The sequence below is a fragment of the Colossoma macropomum genome, unplaced genomic scaffold (genome assembly GCF_904425465.1).
Source record: "Colossoma macropomum unplaced genomic scaffold, Colossoma_macropomum, whole genome shotgun sequence".
Lineage (NCBI taxonomy): Eukaryota > Metazoa > Chordata > Actinopteri > Characiformes > Serrasalmidae > Colossoma > Colossoma macropomum.
In genome coordinates, this window is record NW_023495007.1 from 78,523 (window position 1) to 100,915 (window position 22,393).

At 40.0% G+C, this 22,393-nt stretch overlaps 1 protein-coding gene across 7 annotated transcripts in view; it reads right to left on the reverse strand.

Annotated features, from left to right (window-relative positions):
- The window catches only part of auts2a (activator of transcription and developmental regulator AUTS2 a), a 501,485-nt gene that overhangs the window by 42,112 nt on the left and 436,980 nt on the right, over positions 1-22,393 (reverse strand). For 6 of the 7 annotated variants that reach the window (XM_036560983.1, XM_036560985.1, XM_036560984.1 and 3 more), the window contains one exon: positions 18,793-18,873. The exons of the other annotated variant lie outside the window; for it this stretch is intronic. In XM_036560983.1, the coding sequence (XP_036416876.1) occupies positions 18,793-18,873 (81 nt within the window). The remainder of the gene's footprint in view (positions 1-18,792; positions 18,874-22,393) is intronic. 7 annotated transcript variants of the gene reach the window in all.

The following is a 22,393-nucleotide window of genomic DNA, read 5'->3' on the forward strand; positions in this document are numbered from 1 at the left end:
TAAGTAAATTCAGTTGTGGCATAACAGAGCTTTTCTGTTGTTATTTTTTACTTCGGCCAGAAAATACGTTAGAGAGTGTTCTTCCCATAAATAAAGGACACCAGACACTATCTACTTCACATTTACTTTTATGTTGAACCTTTTCGCTGGTTAAGAGAATGTGACAACAAAAAATAAAGATTATGCGTACTATTGATGTATTAGGGTAAAAACACTAAAAAAACTGCAGGACATGGAGTTTTGGAGTTTAGCCCGTCCACTGCATCACTTCCACTTGACAGTTACAACAGCATAAGCTTCCTGTGTCAGTAAAATATTTTCAGGACATGTGCAACAAAAGCGATGTTTCTCAACAACTGAGAACTGGCGTTCTCAGACTGCAGGTCTGAGCAGCAATGCATTATTCGCATTTATAAGCGGCGCAGTTAGTTTACTTGCAAGCTAAATCTGCAACGAGAGACTGTCAAACACTAAAAAGTTGTGAAGATGTTCCACCTTAAATGGTGCCGCATTTACATTCGGCGCCTCAGTCAGAATTTAAGGTGGAACGGGAAAATTCGAACAAGAAGCTGGAGCGATTTAAGAAGCGACTTCAGCCTTGTAAAACAGTCGAACTTTGAGAGACATTTTACAAGAAACTGATCTACTTTAGAGGTAAAGTTTTCTGGCGAAAATGGGAGGAAAGCAGCTATAGCTAAAGCTTAAAGCACAGTGAAGTAAATCTGCGTTTTCCTTTATATTGTTTAGCCTATAGTAGGACGTTATCACATACAGAGACATACTGGACATTAAATGTTGTGGCTCCCAAGGTGGTTTGATTTTTGTTGAAAGGACAAAATGACTCTTCTTATCATTTGGGTTCCGCCTTTTTTGTGTCTGATGAGCAGGAATGGAAGGAATGCTTTCAGATGGGATAAAGCTAAACCTAACAGTTGAAGCATTACATGACACAATATTTTTTCTTCCCAGTTAATTACATGCCAGCTTGACACATCATTCAACTACAGCTTTATTCATTATCTTTTAAAATATCTTTTAAATCACAATTGCAAGCAAATTTTCTATATAGCCCCACATACTGTGGTTTTGCCAAGACTGGAAACGTAATTATGTGCTTCAGAAGCCTATGGAAGTGGCAAGCTGGAAATGTGCAAAGGGCTTATACTTACTTTGACTGATCACTAGTCTCTAGACTTGAGTCACTAGACTTGAGACTAGTATTGTGCCAAAAATCTGCCACACAGCACAGGGAAAGGCATATATGCATACACACCTTGAGCTGGTAGAGATATCTTTCTGTCTTGTTTTCAAGGTTGAACAACACACTTACTGAATTTGGAAAGTTAGAATACTTCTTTTGATCCACAAATGTCCACTAACTCCACTAACTGGCATTTCTAGCAAAGCACTTAACAGACACGAACAATTCAGCTCAGCATCAAATCAAGCCATTCACAGACCAAAAGTAGTCATCAATTATCCTTCTTTTAGATTTAGTGAGCAAGAGGCCTGAGCATTTCATCATGAACAACCAATGGCCTGTCTGTAGATTGACATGGTTTTTTGAATATATGCACACACACTTATACAAAGGAAGATGATTCGCCACTCTACCAGTCTCTGCACTGTGCCCTCCTGTGATGTGACCTTCTTATGGAGCCTCCGGATGGAAGCATCCAAAGCCAAATAATGCACAATTGTCACTGCTTCTCTTCCTTCCCTTTTCCCACTGCATGCAAAATGCGCTACCATGCTTTTAAGAGAGATACTGGACAAAAATGTAGGCCATTCTAACCATAGTGAAGATTCCAGGGCCAGGGGTGGCACCACACCTCCAAAAGTGGTGGGGCAAAAGCTGGCTGAGTGCTGAGTGACACAATGCAATTAGGCCACTGATTGAAACCGCTGATGGTTGCTGATGCTTGGCCAAAAATTTGCTCCACAATCTATAATCAAACGCATATCATTATTTTATTGCTTGTCTTTCGTTATTTACAGCAGCTCATAGTGCAGGAACCAGGATTTGCATCCCTGCAAAACTTCTGATCAATAAACACTCACGTGTCTGAGCGTTTGTAAAAATTTAAATGTTAAAGCAGCAGATTGTGCAGACAGTACAGTAAAAATGTGCAGAGGAAAAAAACGTGCTCTGGTGCTGAATTCCCTCATGATCTAGCATGGTTCAGCTATTTTGTGCGTGGAGTTTCGCACGTCAAAACTCAACTACAGAAAAAGTTCGACAGGTTTGCACAAACCAAGGCAGGTCTGAAAATGCCTCCCAGCTGAAATGGAGAGTCTGAGTTTTACTCTGCCTGTTCATGCTGTGCTTCATGCAGTTTAGGGAAAGCGGAGGTTTTTATGTGTGCATCAATACTATCACTAACCTTGATTATTAATAAGACATGTTGCCACCTCCTCTTCATAATTATCTAACACATTAATTTAATGTATTCTTTCAATAATTGAATGTCTTCAAATGGCTGTTGTTTATTGCAATTTCTTTGTTGCTTTGTTGTCTTTACCAAGGCATAAATAAGTCAGTGAGTTTGAGATGTGTCCACGCCCTGGAGATGTATTTAAAATGTGTAAATGAATTTTAAAACCTTACAATCCCACAAAATGTTGATAATTTGAGTTTTTGAGAATTGAAAAAAGAACTGACTTTGATAGACAGTGAGAAAGAGAAAAAGAGAGAGAGAGAGAGAGAGAGAGAGAGAGCCCTTTTTGAGATGTTTAAGACAGATGTTAGAAATTATATTTGCTTGAAAATACTTTCTAATAATTAACAAGCTTTATCGAACATAGTTCAGTTAAATAAGAAGCATGAGCTAAAAGCTAGTGATACAAGAACAGATAACTCATGACAAACACCTGTTCTTCCATGTTCTCTCGGTATATTTTAGATAAAAGAGCTCAAACATCAAAGCAATGACTTTACACTACAGGTCTGTGGATGAAATGAGCTGTAAGGGAGAAGGCGGGAGAGAGATAAAAAGATGTGATACTCATAAAAAGCCCGCCCCAGGAGGTGTTAATAGACTCCTCTCAAGTTTTTTTTTTTTTGTCCCAGCTGAGAGAAAGATTAGACATCATCTGTTTTTTGTCTCTTATGTGTCACCTTCTGCTTTTGTGCCTCCAGTGCCAGTGAGAACACAGATCACTTTTCTTCTTCCTACTCTCTCTCTCTTATATTCCTGCTTCTTTTACTGGGGGCTCTAATTCCCCCTCTGCAGTAGAGTTGAGATGACTGATGATAGTATTGCGAATGGCTGAGCTGTCTTAATTGGACAACAGTACATTGCACACACAAGCCTACCACACATATGCAGAATCTCTTCCTATTATTGATCTCTCAAACTTCGTTTTTACTTTGTAATATGTTTATAGGTGTGAGATTGATCAGTCAACTGATTGCTTACTTCTGCATTCATTCACTCCTACTTCATATCCAGTGTCCAATGAAAGCATCTGACAGATGTTAGGTTGCATTCTATGATTCACCCACCTCATGCTCAAAAACACACCTGATGTGTTCATCATGGAAAAGCAGAACGCAATGGTGTTAGTTGTAGTTAAATCAGTTATAATGAACACTGTGTTGCGCTCAGACACAAGACAAAGAACAAAACAGACCAACAGATTTGTTCAGACTGGAAACAAAGCCTAATGAGGTGGGGGTGTCATGGCAATGTTACTATAGACGTTAGAGGCCTACTGAGTAACAAGAGAGTAAAACTCAGCAAGGTAGCAAATGTGTTTTGTAACTGCATTTCTTTTTAGTACTTAAAATCAGGCATACTTTTAATCATTATGCCAAATATACAAACAATACTAGTGAAGTGAAAGAATGGATTTATTTTTGTTTGTTTTGTAGACAGATGTTCTGAATGGCAGGAAACATGGAGACACACTTCAGAGCAAAAGCAGTTTAAAAGCATTTTCTCCTTCTCTCACTCAAAGCATGCAGAGTATGTGAGAGCCATCTTAGATCGACCTCTGATCCTGTGACATGCATGTCCTGAATGTTATACCAACTGGGTGAGCCAGTTTGCTACAGTGCCACTCTGAGGTAGATCAGTGCTGCAGCTCTAGTTAGTTAAGAACACAGAAGACAGAAGCTTGCTGATTGTGTGTGAAGCAGCCAAACAATTAGCTATCCATAAATTTGTATGTGTATTTGAGTTTCTACTTTCTCCCTAACTGACAGCATAACATCATAATAAGTTTATTTTCAGGGACCCCCAGAATTTAGATTTTGAGATGTTGACGGGGTCCAAGAGGTTAATTAGGAAGTCCTGGACTCCCAGGACTCCCTGTATTTCGCACCTTGATGTATTTTCATGCTCTCTGTGATTTTTGCAATGTAGAATCGTCATTTCCATGACGAACCACAGTAACAGAGCAATCATACCAAAGTTTGTTTTGATTTAACCAAACCTACCAAAGCTGAACACATCAAGTCGGATTTCCCAAGTAATTTTTGTGCCACATTATACATCTTTATACAACTTTGTCTTTATTGGAGCTGGCAAGTTAGCTGTCTGTCTAGTGATACAGTGGAGACGTGTTACAAAGGCAAAACAGTGAAAAGACAACAAGACAGCAGGTGAAGGCACACAGCAAGCAATTGCAATTATGAGTGAACGATCAGCAATGAGTCTTCGGTTTGGTAGGAGCTACCCTTTGCCCAGTCAGCCCATGATGCAACAGGAGGATGCAGGCCACCGACGTCACATCCCAGATCTTACGCTCATCCAAGTCAAGTAGACAGTCATCAGCAAGTTCTACAACCCTCAGGGCTCGTGCTAAAGCCCATGCTCTAGCATCCTTTGCTAAACAGGAAGCCAATGTTATGAGACAGAAAGCCGAACTAGAGTGAAATCTACATGTCTTACAGAGTCATAAGTTTGCAGCTGCTGCATCAGCTGAGGCTGCAGCATATGAGCAAGAAATGATTGAATGTGGAGAATTTCGTGAAGGGCCACAAGTGCCAGAATTGCCACTAAGCCCAGTAGAGTGCACTAGTTAGTATATTCAACATTCACAAAGATATTTCAAGGAGCTTCCACACAGAACCAATCTAGCAGATCCAGTTAAGAAAGAAAGAAACTTAATGTTAAACCCAGAATGTGTGGCATATCACAGATCAGAAATTGAGAAACCAACCAATACTGGATATGTTAAAACTGAAACCTCATACGTAGAGAAATGGTCAGTTCTGGCCTTTTGAAATTTGACGACCAACCAGAAAATTACTGATCATGGAAGGCGCCTTTTCTTTTTTTTTTTTATTAAGATTTTTTACCCAATTTTCTCCCCAAATTTAGTCGTCACGATACCATCAATGCTAGGAGGGCGAAGGCTAACACAGGTTTCCTCCGAGACCTGTGAAGGCAGCCACCGCATCTTTTCGAACTGCCGTTCATGCAACGTCACTGGACAGTTGAACGCGCTCGGAGGAAAGCGCCAACCGCCAGATCTGTTACGTCAGCTAACAGACGGAAGGTGCCTTTTCTATATGCCACCAAAGAGTTAAAGTTGTCAGCCAGAGAAGAACTGTATTTGATAACTACATGGCTAGGGTGTGAGTCTTCAATGCAAGCTAAGAGAATTCGCTCAGTACACTAACTCAATCCCGAAGTGGCTCTAAGAATGTTCTGGCAAAGACTTGAGTTATATGGTGCTCCTGAAGTAGCTGAACATGCCTTGCTCAAAAAGATATAGGATTTTCCTAAACAGACCAACAAAGATAATGCAAAGCCTCGAGAGCTGGGGGACATTCTGCATGAACTGGAGTGCGCCAAAGAAGAGGACTACCTTCCAGGACTTGCGAATTTGGATATTGCCCAGGGATTTAACCCAATAGCTGAAAAGCTTCCTTTCAGCCTGCAAGAGAAATGGATTGCTTTAGGGTCCAAGTTCGAAGAAGACAATAACCTGGCCTTTCCCCCTTTCTTCATTTTCTCTACATTTGTGTGTCGGCAAGCGAAGATTAGAAATGACCCCAGTTTCTTCATTCCAACCACAGACGGACAAGCTTCCAAGTTGGATAAACACTCCAATGGCAGTAGAGCCTCTGTATCTGTTTACAAAGCAGACATTCCAATGGTAACACAGAATGACCGAGACAAAACGAAACAGAAAATGACAGAACTGGATAAACAATGTCCCATCCACAGAAAACCCCACTCTTTGCAAAAATTTGCAAAGTATTTAGGAGCAAAAGTATAGAGGAAAGGAGGTCTTTCCTTAAAGAAAATCGCATCTGTTATAGATGTTGTGGGTCTGCCATGCATATTGCAAAAGACTGCAAGGCACCGATCAAATGTTCTGAATGTGGCAGCGATGGGCATATTGCCACTCTACATCCAGGCCCTCCTTCTTTTTTCAAGTGCCCTAAATCCAAGGCATATGAGGGCATGCAGCAAAATGAGGAACAAGGCAGAAATGAAGCCTTGTCGGTCACTTCCAAGAAGTTCTGTGGTTCTATGGACAGCCAAGGTCATATTCCAAAATCTGCTTAGTGAAGGCTTATCCTGCAGGAGAAAGAGAGAAAGCCATCAGTATGTATGCAGTACTGGATGAGCAAAGAAACCGGTCCCTTGCAAAGACAGAGTTTTTTGACCCCTTCCACATTAAGGCTGATACTACACACTACACACTAAAAACATGTTCTGGAACAGCACAGATGTCAGGTAGGCAAGCTAGCAACTTTGTCATTGAGTCCATGGATGGGAAACAGATTCCTCTCTCTACCTTGATTGAATGTGATATAGTTCCGGATGATCGATCAGAAATTCCTTCTCCAAAGGTAGCTAACTATCACCCACATCTGAGGCCAGTTGCGGATAAGATCCCAGTTGTGAACCTTGATGCTCAGATGCTTTTGCTCTTGGGAAGAGACATCTTGAGTGCACAGGGTACGCAAGCACATTAATGGGCTTTACAACGCACCTTATGCTCAACAGCTAGACCTGGGGTGGGTTATTGTGGATGACACATGTCTAGGAGCTGTCCATGTGTACAAGACAAATCTACTGGCTAATGGTCACGCTTCATTTCATTTCGCACTAGGATGCAAAATGTTTGAAAGAACTGCTAATGATGATAGCCATCCCTCTCTATGGATGATAGAGCATTCCAGAGCATAATGGTTAAGGAAGTTTATCAGGATGAGGATAACAATTGGGTGGCCCCCCTGCCTTTTCGGCCCCCCGATACCAACTACCAAGCAATCGAGAGCAAGCGATGAAACGGTTCTGCTTATTGCGGAAAACCTTGCTGAAGAAACCAGACATGAAGGAGCAGTTTGTTGAATTCATGAGAAATATGTTTGAAAACCAACATGCAGAGCTTGCTCCTCCTCTGGATCTTGAGAAAGAGCCCTGGTATTTGCCCATGTTTGGTGTCTACCATCCACGAAAGCCCAACCAGATCAGGGTGGTATTTGACTCGAGTGCTGAATTTCACGGCATGTCCTTAAACAGTGTACTCCTTAGTGGACCAGATCTAAACAACACTCTCTTAGAGGTCCTTCTACGCTTCAGAAAAGAACCTATAGCCTTAACCGCAGACATCCAACAGATGTTTTATTGCTTTGTGGTACGAGAAGACCACAGAGATTATCTGCGGTCCCTCTGGCATGAGGACAATGATTTTGAGAAGCAAGTTAAAGAGTACAGAATGAGAGTCCATATATTTGGCAACAGCCCATCACCCGCTGTTGCCATCTACTACATGTGGAGGGCAGCCCAACAAGGCACCACACAGCATGGTTCAGACGTGCAATGGTTTGTGATGCAACACTTTTATGTTGACGATGGACTTGCCTCAGTGTCCACAGAAGAGGAGGCTATCGATATCCTGACTAGAAGCAGAGAGATGATGGCCAAGTCCAACCTGAAATTGCACAAGATAGCATCCAACAGCAATAAAGTGATGGAAGCCTTTCCAGTACAGGATCGAGCCAAAGATCTAAAAGATCTAGATCTTGATGTGGATCTTCTACCCTTTCAACAAAGCTTAGGGCTATCATTGAACTTGGAATCAGACAGTTTTACTTTCTGTGTCTCTCATGAGGAGAAGCCATATACCTGGAGAGACGTGCTCTCTACTGTCGACAGTTTGTACGACCCTCTGGGGTTTGTTGCTCCAGTAACAATACAAGGCAAATTGCTGGTTCGAGAACTGTCATTGGAACAAAATGAGTGGGATGCTGCTCTTCCCCCAGAGAAAGAAAGAGAATGGACTCTGGAAGGAATCCTTAAGAGCCCTTGAACACTTGTGAATACCAAGGTCCTATGTCCGAGTCTCTTTGACTTCATGCCAGAAAAAGGAGCTATGCATCTTTTCAGATGCCTTTACCACAGCTATAGGAGCTGTGGCCTATCTGAGGACAACTGAAAATACAGGGCAGTGCCATGTAGGATTTATAGTGGGGAAATCAAAGTTGGGCCCATGGCCAGCCCACACCATTCCTTGATTGGAACTGTATGAGCTGATTAGAGATGAGATGGACATGGAGGTGGACACAGTAAGGTTCTTCACTGACAGCAAAGTTGTGCTGGGTTATATATACAACGCGGCCAGAAGGTTCTACCTATATGTTTCCAATCGAGTTGCTCGGATCAGGAGGTCCATGCACCCTGAATAGTGGTTCTACGTCCCTACAGAGCAGAATCCAGCAGACAATGCTACAAGATTCATTCAGGCAAACTACCTACAAAACACCAACTGGCTCTCAGGTCCAGCATCCAGGAAATGCTATCATGATCACTGCAATACAACCGAGCTGTTAGATGCAGAAACTGTGATCATTCATTCTGTTCAGCAGGAGGTCTTCAAAGAGGAATTTAACTGCATTGAAAAGAAATGTCCCCTCCAAAAGACTAGCCCTCTGAAGAGACTTAATCGATGAGAAAGGCCTGCTGACAGTTGGAGGTCGTTTATCCTATGCGGATCTGTCAAGAGAAGAGAGACACCCATTGATAATTCCTTGAACGCATCACATCGCTACGCTTCTTGTGAGGCACTACCATGAAAGTGTGGCTCACCAAGGACGTCACATCACAGAGGGAACAGTGCGTGCTGCAGGATTTTGGATAATTGGAGGCAAACAATCAATTCCTGCTGTGTTGCGCAAATGTGTTATCTGTAAAAGGCTCAGGGGGAATGTAAAGTACAAAAGATGAAAGACTTGCCAGAAGATAGGTTTAAATCTGAGCCTCCATTTACTAGTGTGGGAGTGGACATCTTTGGACCATGGAATGTGGTAACACGCTGTACAAGGGGAGGTTATGCTGACAGCAAGCGCTGGGCGGTGCATGGCTACAAGAGCTGTGCACATAGAGCTTATTGAGATGATGATCACATCAAGTTTCATCAATGCCTTGAGAAGGTTTTTTGCGGTGCGTGGTCCAGTAAAAATACTTCGCTCAGACAGGAGAACTAATTTTGTTGGAGCTTGTGAGGAGCTAAACATTAACATGGATGATCCAGAGATGGGAACATACCTTGAGCAGAAGGGATGCACATGGGTATTCAATCCACCCCACTCCTCACACATGGGGGCACTTGGGACAGACTCATTGGTGCCAGACGGATTCTTGATGGTAGAGCTGGGCGATATGGCCAAAAATATGATCACAATAAACAAAATTCATATTGTTCGATATCTATACATATCGCGATAAATGTCAAATCATTATTTCTTTCAAGTTTGAAGGCTGATTTTTGCTCCTGAGTGGTCAATTGTGGTTTTAAACTATCATTTATGGTCAGAACATGACAAACACTTGCCAAACAGTGGAACAATTCACAAATCTGTCAGTTTCTGGTTAGCTATTTTTCCCAGCTGGAAAAGCACGGCCGCAATTTTTGTAATAGTCATAATTTAAGAGAGAAAGCAGATTATATTAGCTGTCTGGTGATGAGTGCTAGGCTATCCAGTTACAAATGCCAAACAAGTGGCCAACAACAGTGCTAAACTGTTTAGTTTCTCAACGTCAGCTTCATATGAACAGCAAACATAGCTGGCTCGGTACGTCAGTGATTGTGTGAGTGACGGAGCGCTGCTTGAAGTTAGCCAGCTGCTAAAAACAGCTAGCCTGGGAAGCTAGCGTTCTCCCACTCTCCAATGCCTCACAGCTTCCTCAGTTTACTTTCGTTTTAAATCAAGGCTGTAACTTGCACGAACTCACTTCATTCTTTCACTTTCGTTTGTTTGGGAATGCACTAATACTAAAATATGACTGTTTAGCGCTGTAACAGCGCTTTAGTTGTGTGGAGCAGACGTGATTTAATGCTGCTAAAACTTGTTAGGATGTCAGGAAAGAGATGAGTTCACTGTAGGACAGTACAGTTACACCACATATCTTGTCACTCACACTCTGTCACAGGAGAACAGAATGCCAGAATGTATAACTCCACGTTTCAGACATTGCTAAAGTATATTTGGCAACCCCCCCCATTCATGTCGAAAAACTCCGAAGTGCACCCTCTCCTGGCGACAGCAGAGTAGTGTCGCTTTCCTTGCAGTAGAAAATGCCACCAGGGCTGTCGCTAGAACGTGGAAGTGTGAGAATGGTCTTTTATATCGAACATTTATGGAACATTTCTTATAGTTCTATCAAGAAAAATTATATCGCAATAATTATCATTATCGTTTTATCGCCCAGCTCTACTTGATGGTTTGCTCCTTAAGACACAAACCACGCGTCTTACACATGAGGTGCTGAGTACCTTCATGGCTGAGGTGATGGCAATCTTAAATGCTAGGCCTCTGGTGCCAGTGTCTAATGATCCAAACATGCCTGAGGTCCTTACACCGGCAATGCTTCTTACACAGGAGAAAAACCCCATTACAGCCCTTCTGGGACATGTGACAGCACTACTTCATGCCAAACAGTGGAAGCAAGTTCAGTGTATGGCCAATACCTTCTGGAAGCAGTGGAGAGGACAGTACCTGTCTACTCTACAGATTCGTAAGAAAATGGGTGGATGAGAAGCCGAACGTTAAAGTTGGCGACGTGGTCCTGTTGAAAGATGAGCAAGCCCACAGAACCGAATGGTCTGTTTGAATCATTGAGAACACTCTTCTTAGTAAAGATGGCAAGGTTTGCAAAGTCCAGGTCAAGACTGTCAAAGTGGGAAATATAAAGGTTTTCCTAAGACCAATCTCTGAGACTGTAATTCTTGTCTCAGAAGACGCTTAAATGGAACTCACGCATGGTTGTTTATAGTGGCACAATACGATTGCACCAGGCAGGGAGTGTATTGCCTGCCCTATATAGTCTAGGGCATCTGGTTGTCTATAAGTCTGTGCATATAGTTCTAAATGCCACCTAGTGGTCTATATTGTCACTGTGCATGTATAAGAAGAATGTTCTAGATAAAACTCCTGAAGTTGTGCTCCAGGCAGCCGTATTAGTAGTTGCTTGTACTTTAAAGTAGCTTGCTACGCCTTTCCCGTGGAAATTATTTTGTCTGTAAGTCATACATGCCTTTTCTTTAATGTTGCTGCAATAATCTTTAGGTTAGGTGAAATATATTATGGTGTTTATTCAAAGTTTGACTGGAGTAGTAGTTAGCAACTTAGCTCCACTGTTTAGCTTTAGCCATTTAGCTACATGGTGAATGTAGGCACAAATATGACTATTGTATGTTGGCAAGGCATTTATGTCAAAGAAATACAGTGATTAATATGTATATTGCTTTCATCTTTCACATTTGTAGTTTCACAAGATATGCCAAGACTCTTCAGTAAACAAGTCAACAAATGCACAACCTTGTCTTTATTGGAGCTGGCAAGTTAGCTGTCTGTCTAGTAATACAGTCACACCAATCTCTTCTGCTTTGCTTTTAGATCCCAGAACTACAGAGCAACTGGTTCCAAGTGAAAAAATAGAGAAAAAAATATGACAAAGACTTCAAAAAGAGAGAAATGCACCTTGCACTTTAAACTTTTGTAAAACTTACAATTAAATTATAACAAATGTTTTAGACACATTCTCTCCAGGACGGTTACATATTTCATATGACAAAACGATGTGTTACATTGTAATATCATCAATATCTATGATAACAGAAGTTTTATTTTTCTTAATTGAAGCATTAATATATATATATATAGGTGTAAAACAAAGTTGCCATACTGAAAACAGTGCCCACAATTACCCAACGATGTGGTTTATAGTAGTATATTAAATATAGAGTACTTCAGTACCACAGGGCAAACAAGTCTTATCTCATACAGTATTCATCACACACAAGCATGGTGTGACACACAGCCACGGTCAGCATGGTTCACAACTCCAAAAATTTAAATGTAAGTGACTTAACACTTTCCTTTCCTGCAGCTAATGTTTCTTCAGTGTGTTCCATGAATCTGGTCTGATCCTTCCCATGGTCAGGCTCAATAAAAAAACACTTGTGGCCAGCTATATACTGTTAACTCATAACATAAACTTAAAACACCAAAAAGACACCAGCTGGAGTAACAGACTCAGTGAAGCCAAGAGAGTGGGATCATTTGACTATAAACACTACAGCTCTCTTTGACTCATATCTTATTCAGCACTGCTAATAAAGAACTACTTATACTGTAGCGGCCTCAAACGCTGAGATCTCTCAAAAACATATATGCTGCACATCTGATATGTTCATTTAATTAGAGTTTAAACTACAAGGCAATCTTGTCATAAGGATATAAAAAAGCACATTTCGAAACAAATCATCTTTCTAACTAAAAAGACACATGGCACAGACCGTTACAGAGATGTGAAAGTGCATCAGTTCCTCTGTAAGGCTTAGATGTTGTTAAAATGCAGCAGAACTGCATGGTATTCTTGATTCACTACTTGAGGCGAATGTGTTTTATCTCAGCAGATCATACCTTTGAACAAGGTATGTGTGCTGATGCTTAAGGCAATTAAGAACTAGAGGCACAGTAATGATTAAGATTCCAAGGGGTTTTAGGTTTTAGTTCTACTGGATGAGTGCTTTGTCTCTCTGCAACCATATGATTCACTTCTTTTGTATTCAATATATGCATGAAATTGATTGGCTGTAATCAGCACTGTGACTAATATGGATCATGCAGTGACATGACTGGATGAATGTGTTCACTGTGTATCCAGCTAAGATTTTACATGTCATCCAAATACATGGAAAAGTGCATTTAGTTCTTAACACATTTTCAATGTCAAAGGCATACAGTCTCCCACTGTGAATATCAGCAAATACAGACAATCTACCCTCTTCTTAAACAGCCAGCAACCAGCTGACAGAGCCTTTGCTGTTTCTTTACCAAAGATCATGTTTCATTCAGTGAGATTAGTGTGCTAGCTAACAATGGATATCTGTATGATCTTTTAGTTACTATCTGGTTGCAAGTTGGCATTGAGCTATATAGGGCTATAATAATAACTAATACAGCAGCTTTTTATTTAAATTTTCCATTCCACCTAAAATAGTGCAGCATTTAGCATTTGAGGTGCAAGAATATAACTGGCGCACCATTTAAGGTGGAACAATGGTGCCTACACACTAGACAATGTAAACACGGAGCGGTAGACGCATACGCATGCAGATCTTGTCCGTCGGTTGCGGCTGGAGCGGGGCGGAGTTTGTACAGTTCGGAATCCAGCGGGAAACAAAACATATGGACCAGAAACAAAGAAATATGGGCCATCGAAAGAAAATTTTGGTGATAGCCACGTACGCAGACAACAGCCACAAAGGCAAAGAAGTCACATAGAACAGGAAAAGAGTACATAGCATCGTTACTGTCCTCCATCTTGGATTTTCATCCATTTCTGCCTGTACGTTTCTAATAGTTCACGTGCCTCCATGTCAGAATGCGTTGCAGCAAAAGTTGAAATAGTTTGAACTTTTATGACATTCGATGATGCGTCTTTTCACTGCATACAGGCACGTTTCTAGTCCGACAGAGCTAACGCAGCGACCTAACTGAAATACACCGGAGGACTGACGTTGCGTCAGCTTCTAGCGTGTAGGCACCTTAACATTCAAACAAGAAGGTCAAATAAAAACTGACAAGTTCATTGCTAATTTAAACTTGGTGGAGAATAGATGCAAACAGTCAAAAATGGAAAGCAATCAGATAAACTGTTCAGACATGATGGTAATGAGAATCTATAAACATGTACGTTGGGTGGATGAGTTCCTTCTCTGAGAAAACTACCAATCCACTTGCACTTGAAAGCACAACTAAGCCAACTTCAGCTGCATACATGACCACAACTACTAACTTGCAGGCTGCAATGAGTGGGCTTAAACCCTCTTAGCTCACCCCTTGCACCACCCTCATCAGCATCCAGTGTTGTGTCAGTTAGCTGCAGTTTCAGCTCACATCTGAAGGGCTAGCCTGTTTCATCCAACATAAAAACTACTGATTTCCCTTGGCATTCTTTGAATAATAAAAAACATATTTTCAAATGTAGATTATTCCTCTGCTGGCTGTTAAATTGTTGTGCTACTGATTTTTATAACTTCTTAACACCAAGTCAATCATCTGAAAGGCTTCAGCTCCAGCCCTTGGTTAATTTTGGCCAGAGTACCCTTTTATTTGGGCTGTTTTTCATGTTTTTTCCTTCTCCATGATTAACTGGAAATCTGTTGATTAATTCTTGCAAAGACTCAAATATCAGAATTAGTTGGAATACACATGCCTAGTATGAATGATGTTTTATGTAAACTGCAGAGCTTTTTATTTAAGCCGCAGAGAAGAAACACAACACTGCTGACAGAAGCCACTACACACAAGTTGCTAAATTTCTCCGAGCAACTGAATTATTTGTGGACGTTATAGAACAGAGAGAAGAGAGAGAAGAGAATAAAATAATACTACACAGGTCTCGATTTTATTGGCAGTAATTGTAATTTTATCATTCAAAAACCTTGCTCAGCTACAGAGGCCTTTTGAGTCTGCCGGGCCAGCATGAAGAACTTGCTGTTTTTGCTGAAATGGGGTGGTCAATTGAATCTCTTAAACAAGCAATGAAGAGACTTTTTTATCACAAGAGAAAAGCAAGAAACTGTGAAGAAAGTGGTTAAAGGTTGCCATATGCTTTAATGCTGCAGCCATTTATGAGCCACTATTATGTTAAATAAGCAAGATAATTTAATGATTGCCGGATTTCAGTACAGCAAGCACCCCTGCTATAAAATCCAAGATCCTGATACTACAAACTTCCCAAGCCTCATTCGAATACCCAATTGAGGCTGCAAATTTGGGAAATTAGCAACCACTCTGGTGGAAATATTTAACTGCACAAAATGTGCAGAAAAACATTTTGTAACGTGGGTTGTGCTGTGGTCCCCTTCTCTGAGTGGATTAATCTGAACAGCTCTTTTTCATAACAGAAGGGAAAAATATGCATATGTTACCTGCTCCACCACAGACAACTGATGGCTAACTAGCATTATTATTCATATGGCAACTGGGTAGCACGTGTCTATTAGTTATGTAAGCCTAGGTATTGTTATCCATGTATATTTCGTACTGTTTGCGTTTAAGGAAGGAGACGGACAGTAGAACTAGAAATTATCTGCGAATAATGGCTAGCCTGGTTAGACAATAGAGGACAAACTCTGAAGCAAAAAAGACATGTTAGCAAAGTAATCAGCTAATATTAGCAAATTAGCCAGCCAATGTTAGCTATACAGCTTAAACCACGTCACAATTACAAGTTTTCCAAGCAGAACAAACTCAGTCAGCCAATATTAGCGAATTAACCAGCTATTGCTACCTTTGCAGCTAAAACAGCTTCGTTTATGAGCATATATGATGTTACAAAAGCAACATTAAATTCCACAACAGTAATAACCTGGCTGGTTATTTACGTAACTACCTAGCAAACAACTACCATAACTACCATTATAGCAAAAAACATAAATAAATAAAAAATCAGCATCACTCCTGGATCCATTCAGATCATGGATTTCTTGCCACTTCTAAAAAGCCAAATCAATGCTGATTCTGGTCTTAGCTCAAGTCCTGTTGCTCTTCCTTTGTCGAAATGTTCTATCATGGCGCATATTTTAAAAAAGCTCCCTATCTAAAACCTCTAGGTAGATATTTTGATAGCCTACATCATCAAAAAAAACCAAAAAAAAACCAAAAAAAACGCACCACAATGCGTTTTCAATGAGAAGTATAAGTTCTGCTGCGCGGTGCATAATAGGTCAGGTGCCTGAGTCAAAAAGTTGAGCAGAGCTGAACTTAATGCAAATGAATCTGGCCGATGCAATGCTTCTACCCCATAGATATAAATACATAGACGCAGTGTTGCCTGTTGTTTTCTATCTGAGGCGATACGTCTGTGCGTCCGCTATGCTGGAGCAGTCAAGATCCTCTTGTAAACAAATACACGTGTATTAAGAGTTCTCATGATTAAACTGGCCATAACGTCCTTATTATTCAACCGATTTTCATCAAATGTGTTTTGTTATAATCCTCAGACATAGACCAATCTAGGTTGCATGAACTCCTCTCGGTAGCTTGTATTTCTCTTTAATAACTGTGATAGTGCTGATTATCAGTCCAGAGCAGCAGGGAAGTATTCAGTCTGCGCTTGACGTTAAAAACTGAGTTTAGCACAAGCTCTGGTAGAAGCACAATCTCACATACATCAGCAAATCCATCAATGTGTGATTCACTTTTAATCTTAACGAACATAAAAATAATGTCAATAAACTCCCCAAAGCACATTAATAAACTCCCCAATGTACAGTAAGAATGACGAGGCTGAAGTTCTTTGTGCTTCACCACACGGCCATATCCACACATAAATATTACACAAACACGAGTGTGGATCACTGCATTCTCTCTGTTATATAATCCTATCCCACTGTATGTGTGTAATATTCTTGAAATAGTTCTGCTTTTAAAATCAAAGAAAAAAATCGAACAAGAAGGTGGTGAATGTCCTTATCAGAAAATGTTGCCAGCATTAAACAATTAATTCAATTTTTTCTGATAGCCTAAATCACCTCATGATGGGATAAGTAGTAATATTAAGCTGTATTTGTGTTGAATTAAAATTAAAAACACAATAAAATGTTTAAAACTGAGCTACTAAACTGAGTTTATAATAATAATAACAATAATAATAATTCGAGGGACATAGTTCATTTAGTTGCCAGTTCTCGCCACTAGAAACAAAAATATTGATGCCATTGGAAGATGCCAGTGACTGTGACACATGATGATGATGATACTAACTAGATGTATTGCCGTTAAATAACAAATGCTTTGTTTTTACAAGGACCTAACACTGAAAAGTGCTAGCTTAGTATCTGAGAAATGTCTTATAAACAAAGGCAAAAGGCAGGGGATTAATGTATATTATTTAGGTTCACCCCACCAAACCTAACTACAGGTTTCCCAGTGTGTGCACAATAGTGCTGTAAAAACCAGCTGCAGCCAAACACAGTGCTCCTCCAATGAACGTCACACGAAAAAGTATCCAAGACACTTGTATAAACCATCTGTTATATGAATCAAATCTGTTTATTTATCTGACACTGGAATGTCAGATAAATAAAGTAAGATGAGTTGTCAGAACACTGGTTTTCTTCAGCTCTGCGTTTCTTTGCATTGACCACAGGTGGCGCTGAAGGGGATGATCGGGTTTGCCATTCCAGTGTCAGACATCTCTCTCCTTCCTTTTACTGGCTAACTTTCAACACCCCCACCAGCGCTGCTCAGGTAACGAGCCCATATCCAGCCAGACCCTCTTTTTATGTCTGTGTGTGTGTGCAACGTCAATACATAAAGACATCCAACGTGGTCTGGAAAACTCAACGGTTCTGACCTTTGAATGAATATTTCAGGTTTTACAGGGAGACTCGCAGCAGCACAAGAGTTTTTGTGCTCTTTACTCAGTAATGCAAATTCTTTCAATCTTAATAAACAAATTTTACCTACCTTACAAAGTATGATGAGTTTGGATAACTCTGTATGCGAATACCCATGTCCATCCCTATAACTTATTATCTAATGTTCGCTATATCTAGTAATGGTAAGTAGTAATAGTAGTGTATTAAATCTTGCTAATAGTAGTATATTAACTTTAAATGATTGCTTTTTAAAGTTTATATTTTTAATTTTCCTTCTAAATATTTTTCTGTGACCATTTGGCTGCAAAATTTCTCTGGTTGCTGAACGACAAGGATAATGAAAGCTGTCTATCAGCTTTAGCTCAGTAGCATTACTCAGCAGTTACTCAGCCATGACAAGATACATTATCCATGAGTCAGGTTTTAACACTTGCAATTAAATCTTTGTGCTATAACTGCTATGTATGTTTTCATGTGACTGTGACACATGATGATGATACTAACTAGATTTATTGCCATTAAATGTTAAAATGTCATTAAATTTGGTAAAGAATGCATTTTGACTTGTTCAGGACTTGAAGTTTAAGACTTAGGATTTCACTTTAGACTTGTCCATATTGTTTTAGGACTTGGCCTGGTACTAGCCTGTCTTGACTAGGAATGTGACTCGTACTTTCCCGAATCTGGACTTGATCAAATAAACTTTTTGGCCACATATGTCCACTTTTAAATCAGAAAGATTTTGACATGATATCCAAACTTTCACTTAAGGAATAGTTTCTTTGAACTTTTCAAACACCTGCATATTTGGGATTGTGAAGAGTGCAGTGACTTTAAGGTTGGCACTATCATAAGATGCAATGGATAAAAATGAATGTGCCTAGGTGCAACAACAGCTCAGCTACAAAGCGGTAGACAACGCAAACTCACAGAGAGAGGCCACCAAGTGCTGAAGCATGTGAAGTCTCCTATCCTCTGTAGCATTCCTCAATACAGAGTTCCAAACTGCCTCTGGAAGAAACATCAACACAAGAACTGTGTATTGGGAGTTTCATGGAATGGGTTTCCATAGTTGCACACAAGCCTAAAATCACTATGCGCAACAACAAGCATTGGATGGAGTGGTCTAAAGTGTGCCGCCCTGGACTCTGGAGCAATGGAAAAGTGTGCTCTGGAGGGATGAATCACGCTTCACTTCACTTTACAAAGCCTCGCATAACAAACGCCTTCTTTGACAAGGACCTAACATTGAAAAGTGCTAGCTTAGCATCTGAGAAATGTCTCATAACCAAAGGCAAAAGGCAGGGGTTTAAGATATATTATTTAGGTTCACCCCACCAAACCCAACTACGGGTTTCGCAGTGTGCACACAATAGTGCTGTAAAACCCGGCTGCAGCTCCTCCAATGAACGTCGCAGGAAAAAGTATCCAAGACACTTGTATAAACCATCTGTTATATGAATCATATTGATTCATGTTTTTTTGAATCTTGTTATATTTTTTCATGATTCTTGTTATATGAATCATAATTTACAGATCACATCACGTTAAAAATGTCTGCACCTTATTCCACTACCTCCAGTGTCCAGAAATCTGTGCTGTGTCGGTGCTACACTGTCTGGTCTGTTAACTGTGTCTAATGTCTGTTTAATTTATTGTATTTATTGTATTGTTTCTAGCTTAATCCTTGTTTGCACACTGTCTGCACGTTCGCACTTTGTACTTTTGTATTTTTGTACTTTGTACTTTTTGTTCCTTGTTGCACCGTGTTGTTCCTGGAGGAACGTAATTTCGCTCCACTGTGTACTTGTACATAGATGGAATGACAATAAAAGCCTCTTGACTTGAATCAAATCTGTTTATTTGATTCATATAACAGACTCCAACAGCGATCACACTGGACACGCAGACGGAGCAGAAGCCTGCCTCTTTTCCCTCGTTTACATCAGCGTCATCTTAATGTCTGTAAAAAAATTCTAGTACTAAGAATGGAATAGCTACCAATAAAAAAAAAATCATGCCAAATACTATGCTGTACTAATGATGCGTATGCTCAGTAAGATCTCTCGATAGGTAAGATGAACTGTCAGAACACTGGTTTTCTTCAGCTCTGCGTTTATGTGCATCGACCACAGGTGGCGCAGTAGAGGATGATTAGGTGTGCCTTTCCAGTGTCAGACATCTCTCTCCTTCCTTTTACTAGTTAACTTTCAACACCCTCACCAACGCTGCTCAGGTAACGGGCCCATATCCAGCCAGACCTTCTTTTAAGTCTGTGCATGTAATGTCAATACATAAAGACATCTGATGTGGTCTGAAAAACTTCCCGCCAAATCCGACAACAGTCAACAACTCTGACCTTGGAATGAATATTTCAGATTTTACAGGGAGTTTTGCAGCAGCACAAGAATACCATATATACCATACAGGCTTGTGTGCAACTATGGAAACTCATTTCATGAAACTCCCAACGCACAGTTCTTGGGCTGATGTTTCTTCCAGAGGCAGTTTGGAACTCTGTATTGAGGAATGCTACAGAGGATAGGAAACCTTTACATGCTCTGGAGGGATGAATCACGCTTCACTCTTTGGCACCCTGATGAACCAATCTGGGTTTGGTTTTGGGTCTGGGTTCTTGTTCTTGGTCCAAAAGCTGCTAGAAACAGACTATCTAATCTAATTTAATGCTTAAACTTAATAGTTTCTCAGTTGCATCAGGTACATCTGTAAAAAACCTTGGTGTCACGATAGATCCTGATCTGGCCTTCAATGCACATATAACAAATAATACTAGAATAGCTTTCCTGCATCTCTGCAATATGTAGCTGTGCAAGGTGTTCATGACAAAGAAAATGCTAATCCTCCCACAGTTATCAGTTTCAATCAGCTGTCCATCTAATCCTACCAAATTAGATATTATGATCAAGTGCTTAGAGAATACTTTTCGTTCTATTTTAGATAATGTGGCTCCATTAAAAGAGTAAAATAATAAGGCAGAAAAAGCTCGCCCCATGGTATAATGATCATACTCGAGCTTGAAAACAGACTTACTTACAGAACAGTATTCCAGTCTGCCTGGAGGGTAAGCCTTATAGACTACAGAAGAGTACGCTCAACTTTTCTCTCCTCTCTCATTCAAAATAATAAGAATAATACTAGATTATTATTTAGCACTATTACTAAATTGACTAAGAACCAAATAGTTACTGAACCTTTGATGCCATCAGCCTACAGCAGCAATGATTTTTTTAATTTCTTCAGTAATAAAATGGAAAAACAATCAGGCAAAAATTCAGAACACCCAGTTAACTCTACAAACATGCTGCCTTACAAAGCCAATCCAGATCTTAAGAATATTGTAACTACTGCTGCAGAGGGGCTGGAATCGTTTACCTTACTTCAACATACTGAGCTAATTATTTCCTCATCAAAATCTTCTACTTGCATATTAGATCCAATTCCTACTCAAAGAAGTTTTCCTAGAAATAACCAAGCATATTCTGTCAATAATAAACTCCTCTCTTAGCCTTGGCTATATTCCAAAAACTCTTAAACTAGCAGTAACTAGACCTCTAATTAAGAAAGCTAATCTTGATACCTGCGAGCAATCAAATTATAGACCTCAAATCTCCCTGTTATATCAAAGGTCTTGGAAAAAGTTGTGGCAAAACAAATAAGTTCCTATTTGCATAGAAATCATACTACAACACTAGTGAAAATTGTAAACAATCTCATATTATTCTCTGACCAAGGAAATGTATCTTTGCTAGTCCTCCTTGATCTTAGTGTGGCATTTGATACAATAGACCACTCTATCTCACTAGAGAGACTAGAAAACCTTGGAGGAGTAACATGAATAGCTCTTTCCTGTTTCATATCTTACCTGACTGATCGCTATCAGTTTGTAAATGTAAACAGTGAATCGTCTGTTCTTGCAAAAGCAAAGTATGGTGTTCCACAAGGCTCTGTTTTAGGTCCTATATTATTCACATTATATATACTACCACTGGGCACCATTATCGGTAAACATAGCATTAATTTCCACTGCTATGCGGATGACACACAGTTATATATATCAGCGAAACCAGATGATAAACTTTAACTTAACAAGATTGAGGACTGTATAAAAGACATAAAAGACTGGATGTCAAGTAACTCTCTACTACTCAACTCAGATAAAACAGAGGTTCTTCTTCTTGGTCTAAAAGCTGCTAGAAACAAACTATCTAATCTAATTTAATGCTTAAACTTAATAGTTTCTCAGTTGCATCAGGTACATCTGTAAAAAACCTTGGTGTCACGATAGATCCTGATCTGGCCTTCAATGCACATATAACAAATAATACTAGAATAGCTTTCCTGCATCTCTGCAATATTGCTAAATTAAGAAATGCATTGTCTCTACAGGATGCAGAAAGGCTAATTCATGCATTTATTACCTCAAGGCTGGATTACTGTAATGCCCTGCTGTCTGGATGTTACAGTAAAAGCCTTAACAAGCTTCAGTTAGTCCAGAATGCTGCAGCCAGAG